Source organism: Solanum lycopersicum, chromosome 11 (genome assembly GCF_036512215.1).
Source record: "Solanum lycopersicum chromosome 11, SLM_r2.1".
Classification (NCBI taxonomy): domain Eukaryota; kingdom Viridiplantae; phylum Streptophyta; class Magnoliopsida; order Solanales; family Solanaceae; genus Solanum; species Solanum lycopersicum.
Window position 1 is genome coordinate 5335421 of NC_090810.1, and position 24003 is coordinate 5359423.

Sequence of the window (24003 nt, forward strand, 5' to 3'; positions counted from 1 at the left end):
AAAAATTATAAAATATGGCAAACATTAATATACATTTAAAAGAAATAGCTATAATTCATTTTTTTATGTTATATGGACATAATTACACAATAAATAGCAAAGTTAATAATATATAAAATAATTACACACCTAATTTATTATGTCTAAGCATGTTTTTATGTGATTGGTTTCCCATGTTTACCCTCACTAATACTTTTTCTTTCATCAATTTTTCTATCTATATTACAAAATTTATGTATTTTTCTCTCAAATTTCTTTCAATTTAAGATCTTTTTGATGACTTTAGGAGCAATTTTTGTAATTTGTATTCATCAGATATTATTTGATTGATTTTCTCCTCATTTTTATGAAGATCATAGTTATATACATATATGTAGCATCTATTTTTATAGGCTTTCGATTGACTTGTTTCTACATTACAATTACTATAGTTATAAAATAAAAATAAAAATGCACAATACCCCCTCAACCTATGCCTGAAATCTCAGAGATACACTTATACTATACAAAAGTTCTATTACCCCTGAACTTATTTTATAAGTAATTTTCTAGCCATTTTTGATCTACGACACTAGCTTGGAAAAAAAAGTAAACCAGCGTTGGGCCCACAAGATAGTGGAGAAATTATTACTCAAATATATGTTTTATGTTTTCCTTATTTTCCATATTCCCTTTGATTTTTAAAAATCTCTAAAATCCTCTTATTTCTCTCCTAACGTATTTAATATATTCGAGCTACATATTATGTATCTGATTTATTTTATGATGTATTGGAGCTAGTTTTTAATGTATCGAACTCTAATAAACCTCACATAATAGACGTTTTACTATACAAATTCAGATTAATCAATCTAGTAACCAATTCAATAAATACATCATACAGTAAAATCTATTTATAACAATTGATCTCTGCTAAATAAAAATCTCATATAACGAATTTAAATTTCTTTGAATCAATTAGTATAATTTTTTTTATAACAACCTATTGTAGCCCAGTTAAAAATATTTGAATAACTAATGTAAAAATTTAATAAATGAAAAACTTATTAAATAAATCACATCAATCAAATCTAATGCCATATATTGGCATCCTAGTTGTCAAAGAATCTTGCAACTTTTTTTTTTCCATTTTCTATGATCCAAAATGGCCCTTCCATTTTCCATTTCTTCATCACAAAAACATCTATTAAAGCTATAATTTGTTAAGATCTTATCATTTCTACAATTTTTTTTCTTCATAATCATAAAAAATAAAATAAAAACTCATCCAAATCAAAGATGAATCATTCTTTTTCAATAGAAACAAGTTGTTATGAAGAGATCAAAATCAAAGATGAAGAAGAGATTATTATAAATTTCGATAATAATATTCAAGATGAAGAAAATACACAAAAGGGTAAACAATACATTGGAGTTCGAAAACGTCCATGGGGAAAATATGCAGCTGAAATTAGGGATTCGACGCGAAATGGAATTAGGGTTTGGCTAGGTACGTTTGATACTGCTGAAGAAGCTGCTTTAGCTTACGACCAAGCTGCACTCTCAATGCGTGGTCCTACAACATGTCTTAATTTTGGAGTCGAGATAGTTCAAGAATCGTTAAGAGGATTTAAATATACGAGTCAAGAGGGTTCAACATCGTCTCCTGCTCAAGTTATAAAGGAAAAACACAAGAAGAGAAATAGTAAAGGTAAAAAAACAATAAAATCGAATAACCAAAAAAATAATAACAATGTATTGGTCCTTGAAGATTTAGGTACTGATTTATTAGATCAACTTTTATCTACTAAGTGTTCTACTTCTGAATAAATTTAAATTTTTCCTATTTTTTATTATTTTCCCTAATGTTTTTGGTCGAATTTCATATTATTTATCCGTTTAATCGAAACCCTAATATCAATTTTACCTGACTTACAATTTAATGAGAATTTTTCGATATAATAGATGTAAGTTCAATTTTCACCGTCCTAAATTTTATTTTCCCCTATCTTTGATGACTCTTCATTGTAATAGAAGAAAAAAGTTTTATATCATTTTTTGTAAAATAAGACTAAAGGACCTTAGTTAATTTATAATTTGATAAATGTATATATATACTTGTTTTAATTTGGTGCTAAATTGTTTATCATAGGTATGTTTTTTTTAGGGATGAATCTACTGTATTGGTTAAATGCTACATATTCACTTGAACTCAGTAATTTTTTTCTTTTTTTACGTTTAACGTGTAAATTTGAGGTCCGTTTTTCATATAATGTTAAAGTAATAAGTAAAAAGCTACAAAAATGAAAAGAGACATGTTTTCTTAAAACAAAATTAAAAGAAAAAGTAAAGAACAGACTAATAACTTTTAGAATTGAATTTGTGATTTTAAATATATCATATTATATATATATATATATATATATACGGTTATTATTAAACTATTTAAATTTATGGTCTTAAAAATCTTATAAAATGTATATCACTAAAATCTTAGTTTTGTATAAAGCAAAAAATGAAAAAGACTCATTCTTTTGAAATAAATTAAAAAGATAACTGATTTGTTCAATTGATCGAAAAAATTAAAAAATAATTTTCTAATTCTTTAAAAATGTGAAAAATATTTTATCTAATGAAAATAGAAAAAAAAAACCCGCAATAAACAATGTTTCATATTGATTTTTTGTTGCCCATCCTCGTTACCTCTCATAATATTTTTCTAAATTATATATAAATATTTTTAAAATAATACATTTTCAATTTACATAACATACCAAACATTATAATAAATAAATAAATTGAAAAATATTTTTCTGTGTATGGCAACCATCTACCCTAATTTTAACCAGCTATAAAAAAATAAAATGAAAAACATAATATTAGTTGTCGTATTTAATGGACGTTTATTTAAATTAGAGGGAAAAAAAGTACCTTGTGGGGTATCTATCAGCCGACGGAAAAAGACAAAATCTGATATGTGAGGCTAATATTTAATTATGAAAGTAACAAATTAATTAAATATTACAAAATTAAATTTGGAAAAAAAATGATTTTTTTTATTTATCAACTTAATTGAGTTAAAATTTCAAATTTATAAATTTCAAATTATTAAAATTAATTATTGAGATATATATAAAGTGAATTTTTAATATTTATAATACGAAATTTTTATCAAAATTATTGAATTATGTGAGCTTCGATTTTTATTTATCCACGTAATTCATTGTGTATAGGATTCCTATTATTTTATTTTGTTAATTGTGACATCATTGACTGCATCATCTTGGACCTTATGATGATCTCATCATGCTCTGGTAACAGTTTCAATGAACGTTGTTTTTTTCTAAAAATAAATAAATTAGGATAATGTTTAGTTAATTGATTTTCTAGGAGAAATAAATAAATTAAAAATGAGGTTCAAGTATTTATGAAAAATGTTTTTGACTTGTTTTCTCAAAAAGTTCTTATCTTCTTTTTTAAATGTTAAATACATTTTTAATTACAATTTCAATTTTCAAATATAATTTTTAAATTTGTTTAAGATATTACATTTTTTTTGATGTCCAAACGTCGACTAACACAAGTTAATTCTTTATCCCCAAAAAACAATATAAATTGATTAGAAAAGTTAAAAGATACCAACTATTTGTACGTTTTAAAATTCAATAACTTTAATAAATATCATAAGAAATACCTGTAATATGTTCATTTTTATATTAATAATAAAAAAAAGAAATTTTGTCTATTTCTCTTGTTTAGTTGAACGTATTCATGGCTTATTGTATGAATCTCAATTATTTTATAAAGAAGTTAATCAAGTAGCTGACAGAGCTGACCGTCCAGCTAGCGAAATAAAGATAAAAGATAAAGACTTTTAGGAAACGTTGTGCTATCACCTACTTTAATTTATTTATTTATCTTCTAAAAAGACTTACATGGACCATTTTTTGTTCCTAGAAACGTGAAATATTCATAAAAAAAAAACTTTGGATACTTTTTAGAAAAGAAAAGGGAGAACTTTAATTAATTAAGGGTGTGGTTATAATTAAGAGGTGAGTTTTTTTTTCCTCAAGAAGACATATTTTATATAAAAATTAATTAGCTATATAAGATGTGACATTTCTCGTGATAATTTGATTTAAAGCATCATTAATATAATAGTTATATACAAATCAAGGCGAAAACGAAAAACATAGTAATAAGATAATAAAATAAATGTTATGACATATGACCTCTGATCAATGTTATTTCGAGCTTGAGTTTTGAGATTTTATTTTAATGAAACATTTCTTAAATTTTACTATTTTCATGAATTAGCTAGGGCTCGAATAATGTTAAAGTTGAAATAGATTTCTATCGATTCCAATTTATTAATTATAATGTAGTTCAATAGTTTTTATTTTTCAATTTAAAGAAACAAAAAAAATTGGGGAGATTTCTATTTAATTTTTTTTTATTTTTCAATTAAAAGAAACAAAAAAAAAATTGGGGACATTTCTATTTAAATTTTATTTCTATTGGGTTTTAATTTTAATACACATATTTTTAGTGGTGGAGAGTTGGGTGGTAGACAGCCAGATGATTTATGTTAATAAAATAAAATAAATAAATAAAAGAATAAAACATTATAATAAAACCAAAATAATTTATTAAACAACCTCTTAATTATCCTTATCCAGCTCGAATCAAACAGTTATAGCAAGTAAATCATGATCAATTGCTAATTAATCCTTGTCCTAATCTTACTTATAGACAAACCACAATATATATATATAACTTCTAAATCTAGTACAGATGCCACAGCATTAATCCAACTTGTCAAATAATTATCTCCACTTGTTCACTAATTAAATTAAATATCCTAATAATGGGAAGGAAATTATTTCTCAACCGCGTGTTCGATACTCCTAGTATATTTTGACTAGTCTGAATTTACACATAACAAGTTTATTTTTAAAGGTGACACTTTCAACAAGAATTTTTAATGTATTTAGAGTTCAAACACAAGACCTCTGAATCAACTATAAAATACGAATTTGCACATATATAACTTTCTGTATGATATATATATATTAAAAATTCTTCAACTTTCTACAAGCCTAAGTTGTTCGGACTAACCAAAAATGTTTATGCATATGTGTTGGATCTCCAAAAATACATAAAGTATTTCGTAAGGATCTGACACGTCGATGACATTTTTGAAGAGTTCAAGCAACATACTCTATAAATATATGATCATGATGTTCATTAACTTAGGTATTATTGTTTATTAATTTAAACGCCGCCTCTGAAATTTTATTGATGTTATAAAAAGTTCTTTCTATCGTCAGTCAGTGAATACAATTTAAATATAATCACTAAACATGTCATAATTAAGTTTGGTCCACTCATTTTTAGATCATCAACAAGAAGAGAGATCAAAGAAGAAAACAAATAATCTCCAACACAAAATGGATTTGAAGATTGAAGATGAGAAAATAACTTCAATTATTTCTCATGAAGTTAAAGTTGAAGCTCAATCAAATGAAGTATTAGAAGTTGATTATAACTTCCATAATATTGCAAAAAAGCCCCACAAGTTTGTAGGTGTTCGAAAACGTCCTTGGGGAAAATATGCAGCTGAAATTAGGGATTCAACAAGGAATGGAATTAGGGTTTGGCTAGGTACGTTTGATACCGCTGAAGAAGCTGCTTTGGCTTATGACCAAGCCGCGTTTTGCACAAGAGGTCCTTCAATTTGCTTGAATTTTCCAGTGGAAAAAGTGCGCGATTCGCTAACAAAAATGGAATGTAGTTACTTGTTGCAAGATGGATTGATGTCACCAGCTGAAGCCCTAAAAGAAAAACACAAGAAGAGATCAAGAAAAATGAAAAATGTTAAAGAAGAAGAAAATGTGTTGATATTTGAAGATTTAGGTGCTGATTTATTAGATGAATTATTATCTGAATACTCTTCAAGTTCAAATTAATGTACAAATTTCTACATCTAGTAAATCTCAAAAAAAAGAAAAAAATTGAAAGTACGTTTGTTCCTTGTTCATGCTTTCCCATTTTTTTTTTCAATTGTTTTTCTATTGAAACGATATAGAAAAGATTAGAATTGTATGCAAGTATGACATGTACAAAATCGATTGAGAAATGAAGTTTATAGATCGAATGAGATGTGAAAATTCTTTATCTCAAACTTATTTGGAATTAACCCTAGAGAGGGTTACTTGTTATCTTCTTTTTTTTTTTTTTTAATTTTTCGCTTTGATGGATGAATTCAGAATTTAATATTAAGAGTTTTACTTCTGTATATTGAATTATGATTACACAATTATATACTTTGTGTTTTTATGTATAAATTCATCATGTCAAAAAATATCAAGTTCAGTTGAATGTGTTAAAGAATGACAAAAGTCCCAGATCGGTGATTAATGAGATGGGTGGACTCCTTGTGAGGCTGGGTAGTCCTCCTCCTCTGAGCTAGCTTTTAGGGTGTGAGTTAGGCCTAAGACCTAATTTCCACAGAATGATTTTTTTTTGTTTAATTGTTTGTTCCTTCTAGCAATTATTCTAAAGTTTGCTTTTATTCTATTTTTATATATTAGATTTTACTAACATTGATAGCGATAAAATTTTTGTATATTTAATTATCTTTTTCAAAATTTATTTGTGAAGTTATATCAAATATATTATTATTGTTGTTGTAGATTTTTCTGACATAACCATAATCACGTATTTTCAGCTAAAGATTGCAATCTTCAAAAATTAGGAAGTCACTATCATTTCTTTTGACTTTAGGTTCCAAAATAACTAAAGTACTTCAATCAAACTAATTATATATTATGAGTTTAACTGCTATCCATCGACGGTGGACAAAAAAATTACACGGATATTTTATTTTTGGAAATATTTAATTTTTTTAATTAATATATTTTAATATTATTAATATTAAAATAAAAATAATAACATAGTGTTATATGGTAACTTGAATTATAAATTAATTGTACAAATTTAATTAGGATTCTTATTTGTCTTACCAAAAATAAAAAATACATAATTTCTTGTGTTTTCTTAGTTGGATTAACGTTCTTCTTTTTCTACATAAACCATTGAAGCAACCAACTATCCACCATTGAAGCAATTTGAAACAATTATCATGGTAGCGTTTTCCTCGTATATCTTTTTTTACATAACTTATTAAGTCTTTTTCGCAACATGAATAAACGTTTCAAAGAAATATTCTTGTTTTAATGTATGAAGAAATTTATGTTTTGTAGTGATGAAGATATTTAAAGAATACGTTTAAGAACTTTTTAGCAAATTGAAGAAGTTCAATACATTAGCCATGAAAAATATTTAAAAATTTTAAAGCTAACTTACCCTATCAGTCTAATATCTAATAATTGTGTATTGCAGGAAACTTTTGAAATCTCTAATTTAGAAGAGCAAAATGCAGAAGGAATTGAAGATTCCTTGGAGGATATAGAAAGCAACATGAATGCAGTTGTATCTTTTGTTCCTCAACTAGGTGAGCAAGAATTAAGAGAGCCTTACATCGGTATGGAATTTCAATCACTTGATACTGGATTTAAATTTTATCTTGATTATGCTCATCGTAATGGTTTTAGTGTGCGCAAAAATCGAATTAGTAGATCAAGAAAAGATAAATCCATTATTGGTCAAGAGTTTGTTTGTTCAAAAGAAGGATTTCGTTTAAAAAAATGTAACCAAGCATGCAATTGTGATTAAATCATGGGCCGTATTTAATAGTGTTTGATTTTGTTTGCTTACTCTTATAAGTTTGAATATGTTGATTTTGTTGCACTTTATGTTTCTGGAATAGTTTCATATTAATATTTTGCTAGCATTGCTTCAATGGCAACAAGTACCGGTTCTTATAAAAAAAAAATAATATGTTGGCAATGATTTTCTTTGAAGGATTGAAGTGCTTTCCAATAAGAAAACACAAGAAATTTTGTATTTTTTATTTTTGGTAAGACAAATAAGAATCCTAATTAAATTTGTACAATTAATTTATAATTCAAGTTACCATATAACACTCTGTTATTATTTTTATTTTAATATTAATAATATTAAAATATATTAATTAAAAAAATTAAATATTTCCAAAAATAATATGCCCGTGTAATTTTTTGTCCACCATCGGTGGATAGTAGTTAAACTCAAATATTATTAGTATTCATTAATTTATGATTTTGCAAAAATAAATTTTGAATTATTTGGATGTTTCTTTTGGTTCATAATATGGTCCTTCAAATAGTAAAAGTTGACAATTAGGATCATTATTCCAACAACAAGAATGATATCACTTGCTAGTCAATTTATTATAATATCTATTCATATATGTTTTCTTATTCCCACTTCAACGACCTCTTTCTTATGGCCTTTTCACCTATGATGTATCATTAATGTCTAACTAAAAATAATTAAAAGATTGGAGAAATAGACATTTTGAGTTGTTAATCACTTCCCATGCATAAACGAATCCAGAATTTTGATTTGATCGATAATTAGATTTTAAAGTACCAACAGATAGATAATTATAATTTTAGAATTTTAGAGAGTCTTAGCAACATAAGACGGCTTATAAGCATGTAATGAATTGATTCCTCTTCTCTTTGAAGTTCACATTTTTGTTGTAGTTGGAAATTATGAATAAGTTGAGCCAAACAAGCCTCAAGGCCCAAATATTATCTTTGTATCTGAAACTCACGGACTATATTAATTTAGATTCACATGAAGTTCTCCTTATTGAAATTTTTTCCATTTCTAAAGTTCGATAAGAGTTATACAATATAACCTTAGGATGGCATTCAAAATTAAAGGTTCTATAATAATTATATATTTAAAGAAAAATTAAATTTAACAAGGATCGTACATGTTAATTGTGACCCACATTTTAATCCTTTTAGTCAAAATAATTTTTGAAAAAATATGCAACTCAACTTATTTTAATTCATTCATCGCATAAGAAATATTTTATATCAATTAAAGTAGTATCATTCGTTGCATAAGAAATATTTTATATCAATTAAAATAGTTTATCGATTTATTATTACAACAAGTTGTCTTGTTAATTAGCAGGTGTATTTATGTGGTAGCTAATGTTACATGACACCCCTTATTTTTTATTATTTTAAAAAAGTGTCTCCATCACTGCTTGAAGAAAAAAATATGGAATTAACAAATTATATTTTTGTTAGGTTGATTTTTATGATTAATTAAATTATGGAGAACAAACAAAACAAGCAAATTAAATGAAACTTAATTTTGAGCCCAAATTTAAAAAATCAATTTTGATTTTTGAGTACGTTATTTGACCCCAAGCAAAACCTAGATCATTTCAATTTTTTTTTTTAATCTTAGATTATTTGTTATGTTCTTTTACATGTTTTTTAATAATAAAATATTAATTAGAATATATTTTAATTAACTTATTTTTATTTATGTCTTAAGATATAATCTCTCTTCATTAAATATTTACGAAGTATTTATCGTCTTCAAAAACAATTACATAGTAGTCCAGGGCCGGCTCTATGCCTTGAGAAATAAGGTTTTTGTCTTAGGCCCTCAAATATCGGGCCCCCCAAATTTTATCAACGCTTTGTTAAAATTTCTATAAAAGATTAATTATTTATGATAAAGTATAATTTTTTTAAAATATATTATTTTACCACTTTAACATATTTTGTACTTTGTTAAAAATAAGAACTAATAGCGAAAAGTGTTGAACAAAGTGAATTATAATTTTTTTTTCTTTTTAAATTTTAGTTTCAAGCATTAATACAAGCATATTAAAATGGGGTATACCAAATCATCAATTTCTTGCATCGAATTCTATGATTCTAACTCTTATCTTTATTTAGTATTTATCAATTGAAAGGATGTTTTCAATGTTGAGTATAAAATTTTAAACTAATAAATGAAAAAACAATATTAAAATACTAATAATTTTCATCTAAATAATGTAAGAAAAATAAACTTTGAATAAATACATATATGAAGTTTATTTATATTTTAAATTCCAAATTAAAATTTTTCTTTAGATTTTCAATCACGTTAAGCCGCCTCCTGAATACTGCTACTGAGGATAAGATAGAATAAAAAAGAAAGTTTGTCTTAAACTTTTAAAACAACTTAAAATTTGAGAAAGATATTTTTTAAAATTACGATAGATAATGAAACAAAAATTATACACGAACCCAATTTTTAAAAATTTAAAAACTCTTCGAGACGACAGTAAAAGACAAACCAGGGTGCAATTCAATGTGTTATGTTGCACGCTGGAATTTGAAAATAAAAATAATAAAAATTGATGATCAGATTTCATCAATTATTTATCTATTTACAGGTATGAAAATGTGAAAATGACAAATATATAATATCCAAAAAGAAAGGAGGTTTGTAAAAAATTTATTGAATCGAGTTATTTAATATTCGTATATATTAGCAAAACGTAAACGTAAAAGTTGGTTCGAAAGTAATAATTATAATATATATCACTTTAATGTATAAAAATATTCGATAAATAATTTGATATAAACTACTAATTATAATATATATCACTTCAATCTATAATAATATTTGATAAATAATTTATATATATATATATATATATAATATATATATAAAATTCACGATTATTGTTACATTTCATAAGTGAACAATGAACATATACATAATTAAAATTTCTATTCCTTTTCTTTCTTATCGTTTAATTTAATTATAATTTTTAACAATCATTATGTCTGTCAATTAATATTTGATTACACACCTAATTTTAAACACTTTAAAAGTGCCCACTTTATTAATTAGTTTATAATACTTTAATTAATTACCAATAATTCTCTCTTATACTTTAATTAATTACCAATAATTCTCTCTTACATTGTAAATCATAATCTTGCATAGATTTTGCAACTATCAAATATTAATATTTAATTTAAGGCCAGAATTTGGCCAGAAATTAAAAAAAAATCTATATACTTTTTTTATTTTAAAATATTTTTTTTTCGTTTTATAATTAAAAAAATATCAAAGTTAAAAAGATAAAAATATTTTAAAGGTAAAATAACACACGTAAAATATTATTCGGGCCAAAAGAATTTTTCTTAATTTGATTAACTAAATATGACACTATGCTTTACCTATTAATTTTATATTCTTTTGGTAAGAAGAGTTTAGTTTAACCAGAATTGAACTAAATTCGAATTAGTTTAATTACTTAAATGCATAAAATAAATGTATTATTCAGCAAAATAATCAAGTTAAGCAGAGACAACTAGTAGCATATTTTTGACTTTGAATTTGACTTAATTAGTTCACAAGTGTAGATCCTATATTAGATGAGCCAAGCTAATAAATTTCGAGCTTAAAGAAAAAATATATCATTCAACAAAAATTCGAGTTTAAGCAAAAATAGCTTAATCAAGTCAAACCTTAATTTATCTAGCTTCAACTTTGTTAATAAGTATCCACTATAACACGTTCAAAATGGTCCTTTCTTAGATGAATCGAGTCAATTCAAATCGAGCCAATATATCAGAGATTTAGTTAATTTAGATAGGTGCATAGAATTAAAATTAACTACACATTTAATATTATTGTTCAATGCACTAAGTATTCCGCACTCATATAAAATATAATTTGCCGACATGCATGTGATCAATGTTACAAACTTGATTTTATGATTCGAACTAATAATTTATAATGAATACAAAAATAATTTTATCATTGCTCTACGAAGGTAAAAAATAAATTTTATAAATCTAGAAATATTTAGGGTTTCACTAGTGTTGTTGTCATTTAATGTAATGTTTTTACTTTTAATAATTAGAAAATAAGTGGTTGTGGGGTATATATACAGCCGACGGAAAAAGACAAAATTTTCCAAACGTAAGGCCCAAAGTTTTTGCCTCACAAATATTTTTATTATAATAATAAGAAGATTTAAATTTATATGCGTCGATAGATATAATAAAATTTTATATATTATTATGATTTATGTACGTATGCTTAAAATTTGTTATTTTTTATTTTAATTTAATAAGGAGAATATATTTATATTTATTTTTAATTAAAAAATTTAAAATTAAAAAAATTACTGAAAAAAAGGGAAGACATTTTTTATTTTAATTTTATTTTTAAATTAAAATAAATATATACTTTTTAAATTTCACATTTTTTAAGTTGAATTCAAAATTATAAATTTCCAAAAATAGGAAAGAGAAGACATAAAAGAGGGCGATCTTGAATGGACTAGAAAAGGAGTGGCAAATTAAATTCCTTGAATGGACTGTAGGACAATAATAAAGCATTAAATAAAATATCGATACTTTTCATGCATTTAATTAAGTTATCTATTTCAACTATAGTACCAATAATATAGTTTTCTGTTCATAAAATTAAACAGAAATACGACAAAATTGTATACATACATGCCATATTTATGATTAAAAAAACTAGGTACGTTTTATTTTTTACACGATATCTGACGTTCAGTTGAAATTTAACTCATAAGAATTCGAGCTAGAAAAATAAAATAATTTCTATTCAAAAGTGATTTATTTCCATTATTCAAACTTAATTATAACTTAGTGATTAAATAGAAAAACGAACCTCCCAATAAAAGAGTCGTATTATAACCAACTTAAAGCATAGTAGATAAATTGAATACTCGATAAAAATATAATAAATAATACTTTAAAATGATTTTGTTGTCATGATCCAGTAAAATTTGGTCATGCTGAGGAATAATTAGGAGAAGTGTCACCTCTTTGTAAAGGTGTAAATTGACTAATGGAACCTAGGTACCTTTGATTTTAATTATTAATTAACAAGTTAGATATATTTTACATTATGTAATATATATATATATATATATATATATATATATATATATATATATATATATATATAACTAGATTATGATAAGACAGTGTCAAACATAGGAAAATTGGAATTACTGCTTAAATTAATTCAACATATAGATCATCAGCTAAATCATACGAATCAAAATCAATCGAGTTAATAAATAAATCGATCATTAATTAAATTTGTATAACGTTTAGATGAACTGAATATCCATTAAATTCATGAATAAATTGATATTTAAATTAGACGAATTGAACAGATTATATTTTCAACGATTTTTTTTGTCCTTCTCCCTTTTTTCTAGATGATTTATACATATATAGTCCATCTTATCAATTCTATTAGGTTTTGATAAATTTGCAATTCTCTATTAATGGAAAGGCTGCTGTGTAATTTTGGCCATAATTTATTCTAGGGCCTACTAATAGGTAATTATTTAATTTAATTATATATTTAACTAATGTGCAATGAAATTCTTTTCATTTTACTTTTAACTACATAATTAGATACCTAAATTTGAATTTTATGAATTATATATAAAGTTCTACTTGAAGGAAAATATTATGAAGGTTTCAAATTGGTTTAGCATCTACCGATCAAATTACTTAAAAGATAATTATTATGATAGTATATAATAAGAGGATTTATTAATCTGAAAAACAATGTAAATAGCGTGAACATATCAAATTAATTATAAATTAATTACCCATAGTATTTAAAAAAATTTAAAGCAGCCAAAAATGTAGGGTATATATATAGACTCCAAAAAATAAAATGTAAACTTTCATTTATAGATTATTTGCATTTTCTGTCCTTTTTTTATTTTTTATTTTATAGGTAGGGGAGCAAGTTGTGGTGGTGGGGGAGGCCTAGATCATATTAATCAAATAATTATCATTAACATTAATTAATTATTTTATTAATCTCTTAATGAGCATTATACAGCTCAATATTAGCAATTAAAGCAAGTGGATCAGTTGTAAATCTTTTTTCCTAGTCTCACTAATAGACAAAACCCTAGAAGAATCTCTTAAAATAATTTTTCACACATACATATTTATTATCTATATCAATTTATCAGTTAGTACTTATAAAAAAAATTGCCTGTATTTCCTAATAAATTACCTTATTATGTAACTATTATTTACATTGACAGTGTATATATAAAGAATTTAATAAAACTCGTCCAAATCTGAGTTTAAATTTCATAATACATTATCGATCCTTACAATTAATATTTTACACTATCTAACCATTCAAAGGATATAACAGGAAAACACTTACCCGCATCGAGCGTTCACATCAAATCAATGCAATTTTTATTATTACGTGATTTAATGAAATAAAATGAACTATAAATCTAAACACATGACATGCATGTATTAGCTTGGTGTATACATTCGGTGCGGATAAATTTGCCCGATATAACATGCTAAAATTTGAAATAAATAAAAACAAGTTGGTATTATAACTTTCCAATAATATCCTTGTATATATTTAAGGGCAATCAGTAGAAAACATATATAGTTGTTCCACTCATTATTAGTCCATACTTTATACTAAAAATATCTACATAATATAAATTATATATTATACATATTATATCAAAAGATAACAGCACATAAAGTAACTCCATTTATAGATGGATTTGAAGATTGAAGATCATGATGAAAAACTAATTTCAAACATTAAAGTCGAAGTTGAAGTTGAAGTTGAAGATAAGAAAAAACATTATATAGGTGTTCGAAAAAGGCCATGGGGAAAGTATGCAGCTGAAATTAGGGATTCAACAAGGAATGGAATTAGGGTTTGGCTTGGAACGTTTGATACTGCTGAAGAAGCTGCATTGACTTATGACCAAGCTGCGTTTTGCATGAGAGGTCCTTTAACTTGTTTGAATTTTTCAGTAGATAAAGTGCGCGAATCGCTAACAAAAATGGAATTTATCAATAGTAAAGATGGATTGTTTATGTCAAGTCCAGCTGCAGCCCTAAAAGAGAAACACAAGAAGAGAAATGGTACTACTTCATCAAGAAAAAAGAAGAATAGTATTAAAGAAGAAAATGTGTTGATATTTGAAGATTTAGGTCCTGATCTATTAGATGAACTCTTATCATCTGAGTACTCATCTTGTTCAAATTAATCTACAAAAATTTTCACATTTGTAAGTAAATCTTGTACTTTTTTTTTTCTTTTCGTGGTTTTAATTCTATGTTGCTCGGACACTTCAAATTAATATTGTTGTATTCGTGTCAGATTTTTTAAAAAATACACTATTTTTAGAGGATTCAACACGTATTTGACTATATTTTATGAGACCGAGCAACATAGGATTAATTTACCTTTCTTTTTGCATCCTTCAGTCGTCAATATACTGTTTGTGGTAATTACAACAACATATCCAGTTTAATCTTACGAGTGAAATTTGTTTACTTTTTTTTTTCAATTAATACAAAGGATTTAAGATCCAATAGTTCACAATATTCGTCTATGTTTTAAACATGAATTTCACTTGGAAAAATATATATATGTCTGAATGTTTTGTAAGGTGAAAGTGTTATTTTACCAGAAATACAACTCAAATAATTTCTTCATAATTTATCAAATAATGATGTATAGAGAAAAAATAAATAATGTAGTTTATTTTGTGAATAGTGATGCCATTATTTCGAACTACTGAAATTCACTATTTTATTTTCTTGTTCGAATTCCCTAAAAATATTATCGCACACGATTCTTCAAAAGAGCACGATCATGAAGAATTTGATATGAATTTGACCACATTTTAAAAAAATCCGAGCAATATAAATTTGATGAATTTCAAAAGAAGGAAAACAAAAGAAGAAGATGCACTACCTTTTCTATAAAGTTTTGGCATAGTATTAATACTGTTTTTGTGACACAAATTTAGACATATACTAATGTATTGTTATTATTACATATAGAAAAAATTGTGATCTCCAGGAATTTGGAAGTCACTATCATCTACTTTTGACTTGAGGCTCCCACATATACTAGTTATATATAAATTATTAATTCTTTAAAATAAAATAATGTAATGATATAGCATATCATATATATGTTGATTTATTTTTTAAAGAAAAATGTCATGAATAGGTATATATATTATCATTGATACTTTTTACATAATTAAATCATTGAAGATAATTACATGTAATTGTTCATAATCAGGGGTATGTGTCAAGTACTTTATGTTCGCGGAGGAAATGAGTTGTTATCTTCTTATAGAAGGGAATTTTTCAACTTAGGATTTAGTTTTGAAAATTAAAAATTTGGTCACAATAGAATGTTTATTTCTTATTATAGTATCAGAGTTTGTAAGTCCATTTCTATTTCTTGGTTATTTATTATGTATTGGTTCTTAATGTTATATTGTCCACACTCCAGTTATTCAGTCTTGAGGGGGTGTGAGGATATGTTACATACATAAATATTGATGGAGGAAATGGATCGATTTGGCAATCGTAATACTTTAAGCTAGTTTTTGAGATTGAGTTATGTCTAACGTTTATTCATCATGGTATCAGTCTGTTAGACTCAGACTTGTTCCTATGTTTTGGTTATTTACTAAATGTTTTATATCAATATTATGTTTGTCCACGCCCCAGATGTTTAGTCCTTGGCGTACTTACAGAAAGTGTTAATGTCACACATATTGCTCGAGGAAATGAATCGTTATCTCCTTATAATGGTTTCGTGCAATCATAATCTTTTAAGCTAACTTTTGAGGTTGAGTTAGGTTCAACGTTCATTTCTTATTGATAAAGGGGATATATGCTATGTTATCTCGAGTGAGTATCTTATAGCTCAACATAATTAGCTTTTGGAAATGGATTTAGTATAGTGTGTTGTTCAACATACTACTCTCCTTATATTCTACTCGTGGGATTACACGGGGTATGTTGTTGTTGTGGCATGGTGTCAGTGTATCTGAGCCTGCATTTTCAAGAACAATATCAAATCAGCAACTTCTTCCAGATTTAATAGAAGTATTGGATGATTTGATATTCCTCGTATCAAACTTATTCATTGTAAGTACATATCGTTGCCTAGTAATGTTGTTTCGTTTGTATAGACAAGTGCAACTTCAGGTATATTCATGTTGTTCAGTCACTAACGTGGTGCAGATATCTTGAAACCTTACTAACACGAAATGGTGAATAAAGTAGTCGTGTTTCTACAGGTAATTTCACATTTACCAAATCTACAACATGTTTATTCGTTCACGTGTATATGAGTAAATGACATAAGCTTTTATCTGTCATATCTTGTTTCATCACAAGTACTTTACTTTCCGGGGTTCAATATGAGCATTTTTTTTGGTTTTAAATCTCTGGTGTTCTCGACATAAACTTCATTTGCTGATCAGGACACTGCAGAGGACTCTGCATACGTATATGATTCGATAATGTTTTTATCTGAAAGCTAATCTCGGTAACTGCTACTGAAGATACAAGTCGAATGCATTGCCTTGATTATGTTGAAGAGGTGAATAAAGTTTCTATCTTTACGTCTCCTTTAAGCAGGCATCGTATACTTATACTGTTTCCTGGAGCTGTCGATTAACTAACTAACTGGACTTTTTAGACTTCTGGTTTATGCAGGTTGTTAATGCTTTTGTTCCGAATCTTTACCTTTGAACACAGCAAAGAAGTAAGAAATGGCTGTTGTTTCTGGTAAATATTCTACGTTGTGTCTTCTTCTCATCATTCATTTCCGCGCTATAAACCAACTGTGATGTTTTCTTATTGCCTTTATTCCTTTTCTTACTGTTAAATTCAGTTTCTTGTGCTACGAAAAAAGGAGTCCTGTAACAGACTGTGGCAAGTCCCAGCTTAGCTTGACGCGTTAAAATAAGGTAATTAACCTTGTATTGCATCATAAGTTTAATCAATATTTCTACATCTTGTATAATGTACTACTTTTGTTGAAGGAGTCGAAGGTAAAACTTCAAGCAAGACTATTGGAGGCGTTCAACGAAAGTATTGATCATGTCAATAACTCTTTCGTCTTCTGTATAGTCGTAGAAATTAGGTCTTAGTCCTAACTCACACCCCAGAAGCTAGCTCAAAGGGAGTAGGATTGCCCAAGCCTTATAAGGAATCCACCCATCTCATTAACCACCGATGTGAGACTATTGTCATTCTTTAACGATAGTCCTTGTGTTTTTGCCCTCGAGTTTCTTTGTCTGTGCACTAAAAAGTATGTGCTCACAGACTCCGGTTTCACGTCTAAGTAAACACAAGGCTGAAAATTTTGTTGATGGAATATCAAAATGTTTGTGTAAACTTGCTCATACCACAAAAACAGACACAAGTTTTTGCCTTATGTATGCACTTATGTTGCTAAGTTTTTGCTACTCCCTCTGTTTGAACGTCACTTTTCCTTTAAAACAACTCTTTAGTTTCTAACGTTCCACGTAACATGTTCAAGACACAAAAACCAGACAGTCAAATTGAAACGAAGGGACAAATTTTTCTATGGTTTCTTTGACCTTACACATTCCCTTTTCACTTTTCTATGTATTTCTGTACAGAGTAATGACAGAACAACAGAGGCAAAGAAGAATCATACTGCACTTTTTCCGCGATATTGCTCAGAAGAAGTACTCAGGCAAGTTTTACGCGATTTTGAATGTGTTATTAGTCATGATCATAAGCACATTTGAGTTAACTGAATGTCGTTGTTGATTATTAGGCTTAGCTGAACCTCGTTAAAAAACTGTAACGCAGCATTGTAATGCCACAGACCGGGCAACATGATCATGGCTTGCGAGGACACCTGAGGTAGAACATTGAACACATAACAAACACTCGATAAAAATTTGACATTTATCGAATGACATAGTATAAACATTCTTGTTCAATGATGAAGAGGTAAGTATTCCTCGTAGGCTATAGCGATAAGCAATCAATAATTATCAAAACATCAACATTTCTTATAGTACATGTTGTTTGTCACCAATAATTATCAAAACATCAACATTTCTTATAGTACATGTTGTTTGTCACCAATGATTATCAAAACTCAATTTAGAGACATGGCTATTTGTCACACCATATCAATTTGAAATTGAGTCACTAATAGAACAAAGGTGGATGCAGAGTAATCGTATCAGGTTCATCTAAACTCAATATGTTAAGGTTGTGTAGACCATATCCCTTGATCAAAAGTGTAGCCTATGATCAAAAGTTACATTTGTATTAAACTACATTGTCACGTAAAAAACAAAAGCACGAAAATTCCAAAATCGATAAATAAATGCAAGATCTTATTTTTTTTTCAAGCTATAAACTAAATATTATTAAAGTACGAATGGCCCCTTTTCCCCGTTATTTTCGGCATAATTATTGCAAGCATAGCAAATACCAATATTATTAATGATAGTATTACTAATACGTTATATTTAGCATTTTTCTTATATACCCTACTTTTCTAGACGCTTGTTGGTAGTATTTTTTTTATAAAAATTGCCCCTATCAGTTAGAGCTAGTGACACTTTTTTCTAATTAGTTTCCGAAATGTGCGTCGCACATTTGCCTCATACAATTATTATAAAGTTTGAATTATTATATAATGTTGAAATTAGAAATATTAGTTTTACCAATTTATATTTTATTTATTAAATAAAATTCATAATAATCGAATAGTACATTGACCATCAAGCAAGAAATATAAAAAAATAATTATATTATTATAGCATCTAATAATATGAATATATCTATATGACTTATTCTTAATAATCTCTCATTACTCTCCATATTAGTAAGTACACAAATGTGTAGCTACTTAAAGAAACTATATTAGTAAGGAAAGATAAAAGTAAATAAATATTATAAAAGTACATTTAAAAATGAATCTAAATGTCATAAATTAGTAATTTCAGCACTAATAAAAACAGACTTATAACATTCATAATTTCATAGAAGATTATATTAAAGAAGTATAATCGGTAAAGAATACAAAAAAATTAAACATATAAGAATACATACAACATTCATATCCTTCTTAAGACTTTTATTATAACAATATATATAGTAAAAGAAATACACAAGGAGTAAATTTTTTTTCTCCCGTAACAAAAAAAAAATCTAAAATAGTAAAGATAAAATTTATGATTCAAAATATCATTCTAATGAGGATCAACAAATATTAATATTTCAAAAAAAAAGTACCTGTAAATTGCCTAATAATTCACATCAACACGAGGCAAATGGTAAAGAACAATTATTTTTAAATGATACATATATATAGCTAAAGATTCATTGGTGTCACGACCCAAAAATGGGTGTGATGGCACTCGTCTTATCCCACCAAGACAAGTCAGCCTAAAACCAAATATCTAACAAAGTGCGGAAGTAAAGACAATTCAACAACAATTTCTGTTATGAAACCAAGTCATATTAATTCAATTCCCAAAACCAGGTTGTCACGTGCACAAGCCTCTAATGTAAATATTAGAATTGAAATAAAATAGGAGTCTAAAATGAAGTTGTCTTTCAAGTAAAAACAAAATCATAAACTGGAGTAGGAAAGTTCGCTGAGATGACAAGCAGCTACCTCACAACCCTCCACAAGATGCCTCGGAAACGAAAAGAATGACAGGTATCAAGAAGATCCAGGCTCGTAACCTACAAAAATTTGTAGAAGCAAGGGGTGAGTACCAAACCACGCGGTACCCAACAAGCAAACCTCTAAACACAAGTTAAGTGAACAAAATACGGGCACTCCTTACACCATATCTAACCTCCACGCTACAGTCTAATAGTTTACAGTTTACCAAACACACAACTCAATAACCACACTCTATCAGTTTACACATTCTCAATAACAACTCAATATTCAACAGTCACAAGCTTCACAGAGAAACACTCACAAGATCAACAAAACACGTGTTCAAGTTCATCAATAATAAGTATGTGCAATGCAATGGAATGCAATGTCAAGTATAGTGATGCATGTCTTCCCTAACGATACACACCCGCTGTCTCTCAGTCCGGGACCCATGGGGGACATATCTGTCCATGCATCTGTCGCGGCGCACGACACGACCCTCGATAAGTAGTAACCTTCGCGGCGCGCGATACGTCCCTCGAAATATAATATCCATCGCGGCGCGCGATACGACCCTCGAAAATAGTACACCATCCTCTTACCACAACCATGTCTCAGATACAATGCAAATGACATGCTCAAATAAAAAGGAGGAGATAACCATTTGATAACAAAGCACAATTTACAACAAGAAATACAACACCAACAAATAAACAACAAGTCTCCAAATCATTCTCAACATCACACAAGGAAATACACGAATTTCGTACGCTTAACAAGAGTTTAGAAATCCACTTGCCTTAGCCAATCAAATAATCACTCTATGACTTGAGTCTTTCTTTTCTGTTGAGCTTCCGAATCGATGCAACCTATTCAAGTATATATATTCACAATAAGATTTCGAAACTAACAACACCCATCTTATTATGTGTTTGACATTCACCTTAAAAATTCACCCAAATTTATAAGCAAGTTTGTAATTTTTTGATGCCCATTAACTTGTGAATTCTTCCAATTCCTTCAAATATCGAAGATCTAATGACATTCCCCCAGAATACGATACATCTAATATTTAGTTACCTATTTTTATGTATAAAAGCTAAAATTACAAGGTCATGATAACATAACAAATTGTAAATTTTTACAATTACTGGTCATTAACTCAATGGTAAAAATCAATAAACCCAAAGGCCTTAATGTACAATGTAACAGTCTAAACCATGTAGTAAGCATTCAACTTAATTATTATTTGAAATTGTTGGTAGCACGTATGAAAATTATACACTTATATAAATTCCTAACCAACCAATTCCCTTATCGACCAATTGATATCCAATAATTTTATACTAATACTAGTAACGTTAACACTGTCCTTTGTCCCTAAGTTTACAAGTATCATCACCACTGCCACCTTCACTTTATCATATGTACCACATTAATTTAATAATAATAAAATAAAACAATGGTGACCTTACTACAACTTCAACAATTTGATTGGCCATGACCATATTGATATAAGATCTGCCAAATTCTTTAATGCTATTATAATATTATTGTATACATATATAGGTAGCATTTAATGAAAGCAAAATCATTATGAAGAGGAATTAATTCAATTGCATGCACGGAGAGATTAAAATTTCTTACCTTCAGCAATCTGTAGTCGGCTATAAACCCTTCCTCCGTTCTATCTGTAAATCCTTCGTTCGTTCTATCTTTCTTTTTTTTTTTTTTCCTTTTCTGAATTAATTAAGTACTAATTGTGATAGGTTTTACCCACATATTTTATTAAATAAAGGCTAAATAGTATAGGGTCTTAAATAAATTATCACTTTAGCCCAAAAACTATCGATTAATTAACTCAAGTTACACTAATATTTAAAATTTCCAAAAATGACCTTCCGGGTCATTACATTATCCACCACTAAAAATCATGTTCGTCCTCGAACATAAAGTAAAAGAAAGTACCTGATGCTTCAAAAAGTTGAGGATATCTGGCACGCATGTCAGACTCTGTCTCCCAAGTTGCCTCTCCCACTGATCGGTGCTTCCATTGCACCTTCACTGAAGCAATCTCTTTGGTCCTAAGCTTTCGAATTTGCCTATCCAAAATAGCTATGGGCTCCTCCTCAAATGTCAAGTCTGGACCCAGCTCCACAGAATCGAGTGAAATCACATGAGATTCATCCGGAATATACTTCCGAAGCATAGAGACATGGAAAACAGGATGAACTGCCGACAAACTAGGTGGCAAGGCCAACTTATAGGCCACCTCTCCCACTCGGCTCAAAATCTCAAAAGGTCCAATGAACCTAGGGCTAAGCTTGCCCTTCTTTCCAAACCTCATTACACCCTTCATGGGTGATACTCGAAGCCAAACATGATCACCCTCCATAAACACCAAGGCTCTAACTCTCCGGTCTGCATAACTCTTTTGTCGACTCTGAGCTGTCAATAATCTATACTGAATCATACGAACTTGCTCCATAGCATCTCTAAGCAAGTCTGTATCCAAAGAGTCCATCTCCGCCGAATCAAACCAACCAATAGGAGATCTACACCGTCTACCATATAATGCCTCAAATGGGGCCATTTGGATACTAGAGTGATAACTGTTATTATAGGCAAACTCCGCTAAGGGTAAATGTCGATCCCATCTTGCACCAAAATCGATCACACACGCTCGAAGCATATCTTCCAATACCTGAATGGTCCGCTCAGATTGACCATCTGTCTGAGGGTGAAATGCCGTACTCATATCTAACTGAGTACCCAGACCATGTTGTAATGCCTTCCAGAAGTGAGAAGTAAATAGTGAACCTCGATCTGATATGATAGAAAGAGGAACTCCATGTAGTCGCACAATCTGACTGATATATAGTTCGGCTAACTTTTCTGCTGTATACTTTACCCGAACCGGGATGAAGTGGGCAGACTTGGTCAGTCTATCAACAACAACCCAAATAGAGTCATAACCACCCACTGTGGTAGGCAAACCCACAACAAAGTCCATAGTAATCCGCTCCCACTTCCAAGTAGGAATAGGCATCCTCTGAGATACACCCCCTGGCCGCTGGTGCTCACATTTGACCTGCTGGCAAGTCAAACACCTAGAAACAAAGTCTGAAATATCTCTCTTCATCCCACACCACCAGTAATGCTGACTCAGATCATGATACATCTTTGCCGCTCCCGGATGGATGGAATACCGAGTACAATGGGCCTCCTCAAGAATCAATCTAATCAAATCGCCTGTCCTGGGCACACAAATTCTGCCTCCGATCCGCAAGACACCATCAGAATCAAGGACAGCCTCCTTAGCTTCCCCTCTCAATACTTTGTCTCGAATGAGACATAATTTTTCGTCATCAAATTGGTGTGCACGAATTTGCTCGACTAAAGAAGACCGAGCCTCAATAAAAGCAATCATCCCATCACTCTCTTCTGAAATCTGCAAGCGGACAAGACTGTTAGCTAATATCTGCACATCTCTAGCCAATGGTCTCTCCATAATACTAAGCGCTGCAAGACTCCCCATGCTAGGAGTCTTCCTACTCAGAGCATCGG

At 28.4% G+C, this 24003-nt stretch overlaps 3 protein-coding genes and 2 long non-coding RNA genes across 5 annotated transcripts; all 5 read left to right on the forward strand.

Annotated features, from left to right (window-relative positions):
- The first annotated feature begins 1278 nt into the window (after positions 1-1278).
- Positions 1279-1809, forward strand: ERF-C7 (ethylene response factor C.7). Its single transcript, NM_001368227.1, is given in 1 exon segment — positions 1279-1809. A coding segment is annotated over 1 exon segment (531 nt).
- Positions 1810-5429: 3620 nt separating this feature from the next.
- On the forward strand, positions 5430-5948 carry LOC101246590 (ethylene-response factor C3-like). Its single transcript, XM_004250498.4, has one exon. The coding sequence runs from the start codon at positions 5430-5432 to the stop codon at positions 5946-5948; it is 519 nt and encodes a 172-aa protein (XP_004250546.2).
- A 1064-nt stretch (positions 5949-7012) lies between these two features.
- LOC138339504 (uncharacterized) lies at positions 7013-7757 on the forward strand. Its single transcript, XR_011212286.1, has 2 exons — positions 7013-7126; positions 7384-7757. It is a non-coding gene; the product is annotated as an uncharacterized lncRNA (long non-coding RNA).
- Positions 7758-13993: 6236 nt separating this feature from the next.
- Positions 13994-15342, forward strand: ERF-C8 (ethylene response factor C.8). The gene has a single exon (XM_004250181.5). It carries the CDS (start codon positions 14504-14506, stop codon positions 15002-15004), a length of 501 nt encoding a protein of 166 aa, XP_004250229.1. The 5' UTR covers positions 13994-14503; the 3' UTR covers positions 15005-15342.
- A 1888-nt stretch (positions 15343-17230) lies between these two features.
- On the forward strand, positions 17231-17753 carry LOC138339503 (uncharacterized). The gene is made up of 3 exons (XR_011212285.1): positions 17231-17370; positions 17470-17558; positions 17665-17753. It is a non-coding gene; the product is annotated as an uncharacterized lncRNA (long non-coding RNA).
- Positions 17754-24003: the final 6250 nt, after the last annotated feature.